The sequence below is a fragment of the Panthera pardus genome, unplaced genomic scaffold, assembly GCF_024362965.1.
Source record: "Panthera pardus isolate Hobbes unplaced genomic scaffold, ASM2436296v1 HiC_scaffold_21, whole genome shotgun sequence".
Classification (NCBI taxonomy): Eukaryota; Metazoa; Chordata; class Mammalia; order Carnivora; family Felidae; genus Panthera; species Panthera pardus.
Window position 1 is genome coordinate 43,566,524 of NW_026526777.1, and position 12,135 is coordinate 43,578,658.

The 12,135-nt window shown below is 45.9% G+C and overlaps 1 protein-coding gene across 7 annotated transcripts in view; it reads right to left on the reverse strand.

Annotated features, from left to right (window-relative positions):
- The window catches only part of RGS8 (regulator of G protein signaling 8), a 132,557-nt gene that overhangs the window by 16,897 nt on the left and 103,525 nt on the right, over positions 1-12,135 (reverse strand). For 4 of the 7 annotated variants that reach the window (XM_019427530.2, XM_019427566.2, XM_019427546.2 and 1 more), the window contains 3 exons: positions 11,666-11,739; positions 7,105-7,206; positions 5,976-6,040 (listed from right to left, as the gene is read on the reverse strand). In XM_019427530.2, coding sequence (XP_019283075.1) covers positions 5,976-6,040; positions 7,105-7,206; positions 11,666-11,739 — 241 coding nt within the window. The other 3 variants (XM_019427605.2, XM_019427596.2, XM_019427576.2) reach the window with 3 other exon arrangements.

Consider the following 12,135-nt stretch of genomic DNA (forward strand, 5'->3'; position numbering starts at 1 on the left):
ATTGGGAAGGGATGAGGAAAGGATACCCAAAGCTCATGACACGAAGGGGGTGAGGTATTATGGAATATGAATAAGCGCCCCCCCCCCCCGCGATTCTAATACAGTCCCCATCCAACCCTCATGTTCAACCCCCAGCTGCCCATGGAAAGAAGCTGATGCCATCTCTAGCATACAGAAAGTGTGAAATCCGTTTCCTCGATGAATTTAATGTTGTGTTATCACGAAAATAATTAAAATAGTTCTCTTTTGTGGAGCCCTTCTACGTCATGTTATCATACTTAGCATTTCACAACTATAGCCACATTTAAATCTCAAACAACTATGCAAGGCAAGGCTTATCATTCCCCTTTTACAGATGAGGAAAGCAAGGTTTAGAGAAGTTGTGTAATTTGCCCAAGGTCACAGAGCCAGTAAGCGACAGAATGGATGTTGGAGGCCCATCCAATTGCTTTTCATTCAAACCTTTTCCAGCAGACTTTGAATAGTTACCTTATCTATTCCCGGCACTCCTTCTATAAAGGCTAAATGCACCCACATTCCTGGGTGCAAGTAAAAATCATAACAATGTAGAGAGGTTGGCAAAGAGGAAGAGAAACTTCTTTTCCATCCATGTCTGCTTCACATACCTCTTTCTAACCCTTAGCCTCAGTTTATCCAGAAAACACACTTGCCATTTTGTTTATTTATGGCAAACACCGTCCACCATACCCGCTGCATAGGTAGCATCATACCATCAAAGGGTTGTGCTGCCTTAGAACTTTGGAAGGCTGTAACACAGTCTTCAGCGTGTTTCTTGGAAAGCACAGGCCACCCGTGTCACCAAGATGCTCCAGATTCATCGCTTTACGTACTTATGTTTTAGAGTGTTTCTCAAGATTTAGTGGGCATAAATATTACTGGAGGGCTTGAGGAAAAACAAATTACTGAGTCCCACCCCTAGAGATTCTGCCTCTGTCGGTCTGAGACCAAACCCCAGAATTTTCACTTCTTACAAGTACCCAGCAGCTGCTGGGGCTGCTTTCTTTGGATCACACTTTGAGTAACACTGTTCCAGAATTTTTTGGCTTGGAGAAGGATGTGGGGAGGGCTATGCAATGAATGGAAACCTGATACTTAAACTGTACATTCTAAAGCTAATGACCATTTGGATGAATAATTAAGGAATTTCATTAGCTCGTAATCTTAACGTTGTTGTTTGTTTTGGGTTTTCTGCTTGGTTGCTGTGTGACCAGATCAAGTCATTATATTTTTCTATATCTCAATCATTATCCCAAAGAGGCCAATTTTTAAAAACCAACAGCTTCCTTATTTATTGGTCTCCTTTTCTTAGAGGTGGATACTAACTCTGTGAATGCAAAAGAGCTTTCAATTATACTATTCCACTCGCCTGACATTCCCTGGGCCTGGTGGGGACAGGTCAGCACAGACCCTCCATGCTCTGGGCAAACAATGCAACAAAGCCAAGACCAAATGGATGCCCAGGGTGAGGTGTTCTGTCATCCAGGTATAGGATCAGGCTAAAAAAAGTGAGTGAGAGAAAGGGAAAGAAACCCTGTCTACACTTTCCTCTTAAAACTGGAATGAATCCAACTTTTATGTGAAAACACACACACACACACACACACACACACACACACACACACAAAGGAAGGAGGGAGGAAGGAAGGAAGAAAGGAAGGAGGAAGATTCAGAGTTTGAACTGAATCAGAGTTCAGGACTGAGGGTCCCACTAAAAGTTGGACATGAACATCAGGAGGAAATCAAAGCACACAATTTTGTGCCTACTCTCCCGTAACCCGTCAGAAAAGAATTCTCCCACAAACTGGGAGTCTTTGCTGTCCTGGGTATGAAGTGCAGAGGCAGGAAGTCTTCTGGATGTGTACATGTACATGCACACACACATGCATACACACAAACCCTCCAAGGCAGTGTAAGGAGCACAGCTCACAGACACCAAGTCTAACTGTCCCTGGATGAGCAGGAAAAAGACGCCAAATTAGCCCACATTAGAAATCCTTCTTTGGCTGATCAAGTCACCAGCAATTTCATTTTTCATTTGTTAGTTGGGGGAAAAAAAAGAAGCCCTCAGCAAGTGGCTGTCCCCCAGACCTCCATGGTATCTCTTCAGCTTGGTCCTGCACTTGTAAGCAAATGTGATTGGAACTCAAACTGGTCCAAATATTTGCTTTCCAGATTTTTCTCTTTCTAAAGTTTAAAAAATGAAGTTTCTTTCTTCTTTTCCTGAGGTTTGAGCCTGAGAAGAGCTCCCCACATGGTGGGACCCTGTCGAGGAGGGAAGGCTTCGTAACCCAGGTGCTTCAGCCCCTCATTTGGTTGCCTGAACAATTTCAGCTTTGAAGCAGCTTTACGTAACCCTGCAGGCAGTGCTGACTCAAACCACCTGCCGTAGGTGTTTGGTTATGGCTCAGTCTCCGGGATTGCTACAGACAGCATCCTAGAACAAGAGAGTAGTCCTGGATCCAGTCTCTGAAACACCGTATTCCAGATCCTTCATTGTAGAGATGAAGAACCAGATTTTCCAAGAGATTGAGGGACTCCATCAAGGCTGCCCAGCTATTTAGAAGCAGAACCGGGTTAAAATCATTTGGACACAGGTCTGACTACCAGCTAATGTTCTAAACTTAATTGTGCAGAAGCATACTCTCCAATTAAGTGCAAACAATGCTCTAAACTAAAAACAGACCCGCTGCTGCCAGGTCAGTAAGGACTTCTAATACTGACAAAATGGAATTTAAGAGGAACACCCAGTATCAGGATTCTATCTGAAATCTTGAAACTCCCTAGCCTGTAGTCAGCACACTATTATTTCTTATGTCCACGTCTCAGAAGGCTGCATTCTCCACCAGGGAGGTCCTGTCCTGTCCACCCCCAACCAACTGCTTAGCACAGACTTCAAACATAATGAACACTTAGTACACCTTTATTGAAATAAATGAGTGCCCAAAACACTCAAGCAGAGCAGGGAAGGTAAAGATGCTCTATAAACTGAGAATGGGGGAAAAAAAGAATTATCTGAAATAGAAAACTCAGGGAGGACAGTTGCCTACATACAGAGGATTACCAGGGGGGTGGGTTCTAGACTAAAGCACATTGTTTCCGGAGCTCATTCGTGATTCTCCTTTCTTTACTTTTTAGGACATTTTGCTATCTTAATTGAAAGCCCTGCACACCTCTGATCAACCACTGTCCCTCCTGAGGGACCAGCACACATGCAATCCCTTTGGAAAAGCTTAATCAGCCCTAATTGAGTCACAGCATTAACCCAAATTAATTAGACTTTAAGAAAGTTGTCAACACCCTTCAAGGTAACCTGGGCTCCAACTCCTCCCTAGCCTTCACAGAGAGAAGGCTACGGAAATTCTGCCAGTGACCTGTGAATACAGGCCTCTTTCTTCTCAAAGATGTTCGCTTATTGGCTTTTTATTTCTATGCTAAACAGAAATAAAAACAGAACATCAGACTCCAGGAAGGATCACAGAACCTCAAAGTCCAAAACAACCTATTTCTGTTGTGCCTTGACAAAGAAGCAATGTGGTGGCCCCTTAGTGGAATCCCCATCTCAGAAAGGAGTAACTGCCTTCCTGGAAACCAAATACATCCAGGATGGAAGGAGAACCAAGTGTCTGCAGTTCTAAAAGTCACTGAATCAAACAAATAAAAGTAAAACTTTTAATCTCCAGGTCTTGTCACTGCAGCAGTTCAAATATACCCTAAGATTACATCCGCTAATTTAATGACCATAAGCTTTGACTCTAATGGCTCAGCATTAATAACTGGCAGCCAAATTTGCAAACTTATTCTTAAGGCACATTTATTTTGCATTTGATAAATAAGCATCATTAAAAAAAATACCACCATATTCTTACACAACACCTTTAAGTAGAAAACCCCAATAAAGGTGTCTTCTTGTGAAGATTCTCATACCCAGGTGACAGGTAGCACACAGGTGTTTCTATCACCATTTCAGAATGAGGAAACAGCCTCAGGGACTTGAACTAAGTGAGTCAGTTATGAGGCTGAAATAGAAACCAAACTTCAAGATGACCTTGAAGTAAATCCAGCCAGAAAAGAAGGTGTAAATTAATAGTGACACTTGTTTAGCCTAATGTGACTCCAGAAAACAAGTCAAAAAAATAGCCTCATAAAAACCAGCCTTCCTGCCAAATTCAAAGTATTATTGAACATATGCCATTACCTTGGCAAATTTACCACAGAAGCTGGCTGTTTGGGGTACAGCCACATGTCACACACACTCTACCTATGCTGGCTTGTTTTCCTTCCTGACTGTAGTCCACAGAACACTCAAATGACTATGTGTCTCATGAAACTACTTGCTACAATATATGCTTAGTCTTAGATCTCACATTTCATTTTAAAATCTGTTCAAGAGCATTTGTTAACTAGTTTACTAAGATCAGGGGCATAGTTAGAGGGAACAGCCCATCCAGCAGACAGAAAAACCAGTTCTAAAGACATCTGAGGATTGGGGGACTCCATCAAGGCCACTCAATTACCTAGTAGCCGAGCTGGGTCAAAATCCAGAACACAGGTCTGAGTATCAGGCAATGCCCTTAACCTCCTCTTACAAAAATCAAGTTCCCCAATTAAGTGTAAACAAGACTCTAAGCTAAAAGCTACCCTTCTGTACCTAGATCAATCAGGATTTCTACTATTGGCAGGAAGGGTATAAAAGGAACTCTGAAGGTCTGGGTAAAACCTTTCCTCTGCAAAAGACCCTCTTCTCTTCCTCACCCCTGCTCGCCCACTCCTATGTATTTCTTGCCACTAGGATTTCTTTTTTTGTTTTTTAAGTTTTATTTATTTATTTTGAGAGAGAGTGAGAGAGAGAACATGAGCAGGGGGAGGGAGGGGCAAAGAGAGAGAGGGAGAGAAAGAATGCTAAGCAGGGGCTCGAACCCATGAACTGAACCCTGAGATCATGATGTGAGCCAAGATCAAGAGTCGGGGCTTAACCGACTAAAAATTGCCCAGACACCCCACCAGTAGAATTTCAAAGCCTGATAATTTTGGACTTGCTTATGATGAGAAAAAAGCAAGAGCTGGAAAGTTTGGCCGGCATCAAAGCACCCTTCCCACCCCAAAATATGCATGATTACGTCTGTATCTGTTGGGGGACAAAAGGCATGAGAAATGAGGAAAAGGGAAAACAGAAAAGAAGGGGCAGCAGAAATATGTTCTAGTAAAACCCACACCCATCCAGAAACTGAGGAGTGTGATACAGCCGGAGTAGTAAAGCCCCAAAATAAAAAGCAACAAGAAAACACAAAACTATGCCAACTCAAGAGACTAACAAAATGCACAGAATATACATTTGATGGATGAGTAACCCAAGGCTCTCCAGGGACTTGGAGGGAGGTCATTCAATTTTTTTTTTAATTTTTTTTTTAACGTTTATTTATTTTTGAGACAGAGAGAGACAGAGCATGAACGGGGGAGGGTCAGAGAGAGGGAGACACAGAATCTGAAACAGGCTCCAGGCTCTAGCTGTCAGCACAGAGCCCGATGCGGGGCTTGAACTCACGGACGCGAGATCATGACCTGAGCCGAAGTCGGCCACTTAACCGACTGAGCCACCCAGGCGCCCCTCATTTAATTTTATAAACAAGATCTGGGGTGGAAACTAGACGGTCATTCCACTGAGCCCATCACTCCAACTCCCTAAACTGAATTCTTTCTTGCCAGAACTGCTGAAAATATGAAGGCTTCTTGGGACCATACTTTCAACCCAGAATGCAGGAAAGAAGGCCCTCTTCCCACTACACTTAAACTGTGTTTTGTTATCCATCCACTTCCCTAAGCAGGAGGCTCTGTGAGGGCAGGGACCTGAGCTGTGTGGGGCACCCAGTACAGTACCTGGATCATGGTGGGAATTTGGTGCATCTTTTGCTAAACGGGTGATTTGCTGCGACACAATGAGACCTGACTCTACTTACACTTATGGGAGAGAAGCACGTCAAAGGAATCTGCCCACCTCGTGGCTTCTTCTGTGGATAGTCTCCTAGGAAAGAAGAAACATCTCTCTTGAATATTTCTGAAATGACCCCCCACCCCCGCCCCGCCATCAGCAACCATTGAGATTTGCTCAGGCAAACAAATCAGAACAATGAGAGGAAGGGGTACAGACGAAGAACCACACCTGGATTCCTACAGTTCTGTCACTGTCGATGGGTACATTCTTAAGTAACTGATGGCAAACCTCAGTACTGGAATTCAGTGTGTTGAGTACATTAGGTTTCAGTCTAAAAAACCAAGCTAAGTAAGCACATGATATAAAGATGCCAAGACAACAATGGAAATAAACCAGCCTTAGAGTCAGAAAAGGTAGGCTGAGCTCCTGACTCCATATTTTACTGTGACATAAATCTCTTCACCTGTGCAATGGGTATCATGATGCACATCCCAGAACCTCACAAGGGTTAAAGGAGGTAACATCTAGGACATCATTTAACACAGTATTTGCACAGTACAGGCACTGAATCCAGATTATCTGAACCTAAACACATTTTTAGACTATTTTTGAGTGCTTGTTTCCAAACTAAGAGCTCAGATGGCCAACTAAGTAGAACCAGGGAGTATCCTTCATCACAGATTCGTAAGAGTGGTGGATAATATGGTTCTCTTAAAAGTAAAAAGAGCCGGTGACACCTGGGTGGCTCAGTCAGTTAAGCATCCGACTTCAGCTGAGGTTATAATCTCGTTTGTGGGTTCGAGCCCCACTGTGCTGACAGCTCGGAGCCTGGAGCCCGCTTCGGATTCTGTGTCTCCCTCTCTCTCTGCCCCTCCCCGACTCACACTCTGTCTTTCTCTCAAAAATACAGAAACATTAAAAAAAAAAAAGTAAAAACAGGGTTCCTATTCTGAATTAAATCATGCATTTTGAAAAGGAAAGTACACGTCCACGCACTCGCGTTTAGGGATATAAAAGAAGCTGCCAAGTGGCAGGGATTTACTGTCACCCGGCTCATCTGGTCAACAACTCAGTAGAGAAGAACAGGTCCTACAGCCCCGAGGTGGGCACCCATGGTGAGCTCCCTGGGAATTCCAGGTGGCCACACTACTCACTTTAGAGCACGGTTGGGTTTGTCGGGAAGAATAGCTGTGAAATCACTACACGAGTCTGACTTGTGAGACAGGCATCCCAGGCGGGTCCTCATCCCTTTGTTCCTGCAACAACACAGGGCAGAAGGACGGGAAACTGTTGTGATCGTACCTGTCAGCTCTAGAAAGGCCCCCTGGAACTGCTGCTGCAGGAGCCTCAGCTGCCTCCCCTGACCCCCCATCCTGCCCCAGGCAGTCCCTAAAGATTTCATGAACAAGAGGAGAGATACCTAGAAGATCAAGGGATATACTCACTCCCTAACTCGACTACTGGAATGGTAATAGGTACCCTACCCCCTAGAGGCTTAAGGCTTTTTCAAAGCTAACACTCAACTTGATAGTAAGTCAATGAAGGTCATTAGCTTGGAAGAATTTCTAAATTGGGATTCTCTGTAGGGAAAGGAAATACGGTGAAGACAAAATAACAATCCACATTTTGCTCTCCCACTAGGAGGGCAAAGGAGCAACAGCAGCAGTTTCTGATTGCAAAGCCTTGGAAGTGGTACCCACACGGAGGGTAGAGAGTTGTTCGCATAAGACAGGGGTGCAGATCACAGAATCTCAGCACACAAATGAAGCTTTAAGGCAAATTAATTCTGACTCAGGTTCTCCCCACTCATCCCAAAACCTGGGGGGATATATATACATATACATAAATGGCTACGGACCAGCAAGGACCAACACCCATAGGTGACTGCAATGAATGGTCAAGAACCAGGACCTCTTTCTCAGTTCTTTCATGGACTTCACTCATCTCTCATATTCCTACTTATATTCTGGCTTATCTCAATCAGCATGTTTACAATTTTAACACATATGTGTAAAATTCTTGTACTTTATATTTTCCTAAGACGTTTAAAGGTTCTGTTATGGAGAATCCAATGGGAAATTACGTGAATGTCTCTTTCTGACTTACAACATTAGTGCCTTTTAACCTTTAACCATAGATCAGCAAACTATGGCCCCACAAGATGCCTGTTTGTGTAAATAAAGTTTACTGGAACACGACAGCACCCATTCATTTCCATATTGTCTAAAGCTGCTTTCAAGCAGGAGGGCAGAGTTGGATGGTTACAATACAGACTGTATAAAACTCAAAATATTTACTCTCTGTCCCTTGACAGAGTAAGTTTACTGACCCTGGACCTTTAACCGTGGCAGCTCCTCGCATGCAGAGCAAAGGTAAGTGGGAAGGGTTTGGGGTAATCAAATCAGGACTTTGGAGTGACCTAAAAGGGCACCGCCACATGCACACTGGTAACAATTTGCCACAGAAATAGTCCTGGAGAAGTTATTTTCCATGTGGAAGGGAAGTTCTTCCAGCCTGGCTTTCCCTTCCCCCGTTTCACGAATCCTGGACCTGGGCAGAGACATTAGAAGCCATCCAATTCAAACTCTTCCTTTCACTCCACATGGGTTTTCATCCCTGTCCCAGCTTCTCCAACAAACGTCAACTGGGATGGTATTATATTTGGCAAGGGTGGACATTTGTATTCCACAGCCCATCTCCGAGAGCCTTTTAAAGCTGGAACATCCAAGTTCCCAGAAATATCCCCTCTCCTGCAGAAAACTGGGTGTGCACGTCCTATGTTCCCACCTCTGATCTCAGCCAGGCACATTATGAAGCCATCGATTTTGTGGCATTTTAAAACATTAGTGCTAGCCATTCTATCTCCGGCGATGGTGAGCATGTTATGTCCACTCACTCTTACAAATCACAGGGTGCTCTGACACCAGGCCATGTGAGCAACTGATTAAGGGCCCCTGAGTCACCACATTCCATGAATTCAAGTAAAGGTCTTGCTCTGGCTGCACCAAGGCCAAAACCCAACTTTCAGGGAGTACATTCACTCCTCGGTGCCCCAGAATCATCAATCACATAATAGTCAGGTCAATGCCCCCGAAGAGCAATTAAGAGGACTTCAAAAAATGGCAAATCCACAAAAGCCATCTAACCAAGTTTAGCAGGGGCTAGTGTACAGGGTATACTTGTTACCAAGACAACGGTGATTCTCCCAAATAGTTTGCAAAGATCTTCCACAAGATATTCTTTGGGGCCAAATGGTTTTGATTTTCCATCTTGTGTAGCTGAGACCTGAATTATAACCCTGTTAGTTAGGTCTGAAATAATGGGAGCAGAAGTGAGAGTCAAAGGTTAAGGTTACTTAAAAACAACAACAACAACAACAACACAAAACCAGAAATCAAAGCTTGCCCTCATCTCTCTTCCCTGTTCCAGTACCTTATAGAGGTTCCTAAATGGTTCAGTACAAGCTCATGCACAGTCCCACCCCATGAGTCCCACCAGTCAATAGGAGGGGTCGGCGCTAAGGCAGGTCCCGTTTGCAAGGCCACAACTTTGCAAGAAGCACCCAGGAAGGACAGCATGGTCCACACAGATGGCCTGAGGGGCTGGATGCAAGTGGACCACCCGTGGGATTAGAAGGCTGGGGCAGGCTCAAACAGCAGGGGAGAAAGGGGAAAGGGACAGGCGCGGGAAGACAGGTTAGCATCATTACCTGCGTGGCATCAGTAAAGCGGCCATGCAGGCACACGCTTACGGTTAACCCTCTGGCCGGTGTGCAGGGACGTCAGGGCGGGAGATAAGACTGCGGGGCACAGGGGTAAATCCCTCTCACGTCCTCTCACCTAAAATCAAAGAATCTGCTGTAAGAGGGGGGCCACCCTCTCTTATCTGACTGTGCTACAAATCCTCTTGGATGGCTTTCCGCTGACAGAATACCTTCCCACACACAGCCCGCTCCCCACAAATGCCTGCTTGTCCTGAGGAAGGGTGACCAACTAAGGATGAACAGGGACAAATTGCTGGGTGGCTCCTACATCCCCAAAACACAGCCCATCAACAGTGAAGTGGGGCACATGCCCCAGGGGAGGGAGGCATGGGCCTGGCAAGCCAAAAATTACCATTCTCTTTGTCTTACTCCGGTGGGGCCCAAGTGAACAGCCAGCCAGGGGTGGGGAGTGGGTGGTCAGCGCTTGTTCTAGAATTATTTGGCTGCCTCTCTGATTCTTGCCTTCCTCTAAGGATGGGATGCAAGGAGCCTTGGGAGGGTATAAGCAGGAGGAAGGGTGAAGGCTCATCGAGCACTGTCACGGCATAGGCTTGCTCCTTTGCAGGGATCACAGGCACAAGCTGACAGAATGAATATGCCAACCTCTCTGTCTTGCCCACGGGGAGGCTGCCTGACCTTCCTCAGCCTGGGCACTGGCCTGTTCCCGACCTGAAGCAGGGAGGACATCAGGAAAGGGGATACTGAGGCTGAGGGCTCATTGACTGATCATCTCTCTCTCCTGAGGGTCCCACTCTCAGTACTTCAAGCCCTTTGTTCCCACAAAAATGACAGGAAGAAACACGTGAAGAGAGCAGCCTATCCATAAAGGGCTCCCCCGGGGAACCCTGACACCAAACATAGAATCCATTTTAAAAGAAACCTAATTTAGATAGATAAGGTCCCCACTCGATCTTACTCCATGTAAGTTATTTTGATATTACACGGAACACTTCAACAAATACTTTTTGAAATACCGTCTCGAATAATACCATAATTAATAAAATTAAAAGACTGCTTTAAAACTAAACTAAAAAATAAATAAATAAAACCAGTTAGACTTTGTGTAAAAGCTCATCCCCAGGTGACTGAGCTTAGATCATGTTCCCTGCCAGTGAGGACGTCTCCTTCATCCTTGTCCTAATGGTGCGCACACCTGCCTGGCCAGAAGTCAGGAAATCGAATCTCTTTGCAGCCTTAAGGTTCTCCTACAGCTGCAAGAAATCACTGTTTGGGGCACCTCTGCCTCATTTCCTCCTGCTTATGGGAAACAGCCACAGAGGACGGGAAGCCTGTGCCAGGGGCCTTCATTACTCTGGTGCTGAACAGAAGCAGGGACTGCTCCCCACGTACAAGGCAGGCAAGGTCATTGGGGGCAGGTGTTACCAGGCCTCCGGTCACTGCCTTGCCTCTCTTCCCGTTCCCACTGCTAGCTCCTACTGGCTTGCCGGGACTGCTTCCATGCCTGCCTCTCTCCCTTCCAAATCCAGCACTGCCCACCGCTGCCCCTCGGACCTTCCACCATCCTTTTACTCAGCTCAGCCTTGGATTCGATTAAATAAGAATCTACAGGACACTCTGGCCCCCGCTGCCTGCTTCACCCCAGCACCTTGGGACTCTAATTCCATTTGGCCCTTGACTTCTAGGGGACAGAATTCGGGGTTACCAGAGCCCAGACAGGCCTGCGGCAATGTGCCCTCTTAGGTGGACACCAAGTTACAGGTGACTCTGAGGCGGACAGGATGGGACATAATGGAAAGAGAGGATACTCAAGGAAAAAACAAAGGTTAAAAGCAAAGAGCAACGATTTTTAAAGAGGGGAAGAGAAACGAAGAGTCTCAGCAGGGAGAAAGCAATCAATATGCATGGAGAGGCAGGTTAATTAAATATGGATAATGCAATCAGCCCACATGGGCACCTTGAAGAGGAAAGAGAAAAGCAAAAGCCATACTCACTGTCTTTGACCGGTCCTCATGGCCTGCAGGTCTTTGCCAACTGGATGGTCAGAGAGGCTGCAGGTTAAGGAGTTCTGGGGAAAGAGTAGATCTTTCTTTTAGCAGTCAGATCCTCGGTGGGTGAAGAACATGTGTGCATGGATGCACAGGCACACTCGTGCGTGCACACACATATATACACACGCATGCACGCACAACACACCTCCCACCACTCGAGCCGGGCAGCAGGCGGCCCCGCTGAAAGCTCTTCTCTCTGCTTGTCACATCCAGTAAATACTGAAGCAGCCTACACCCAGCGGGCGGCGGCTCAGCTCCCGGGCACAGTCTGCACGCCCATCCTCATTGGCAGGATGCAGGAGGTGCCCCTGAACAGAGCTCGCCTGGCACTCCTCCCGTACCTTCCTCTTCAGCCTCACTAACCTGCTTCCCTGCTCTTCTGGCTGCAGCTCAGGGAGAAGTCCCCACAGCCC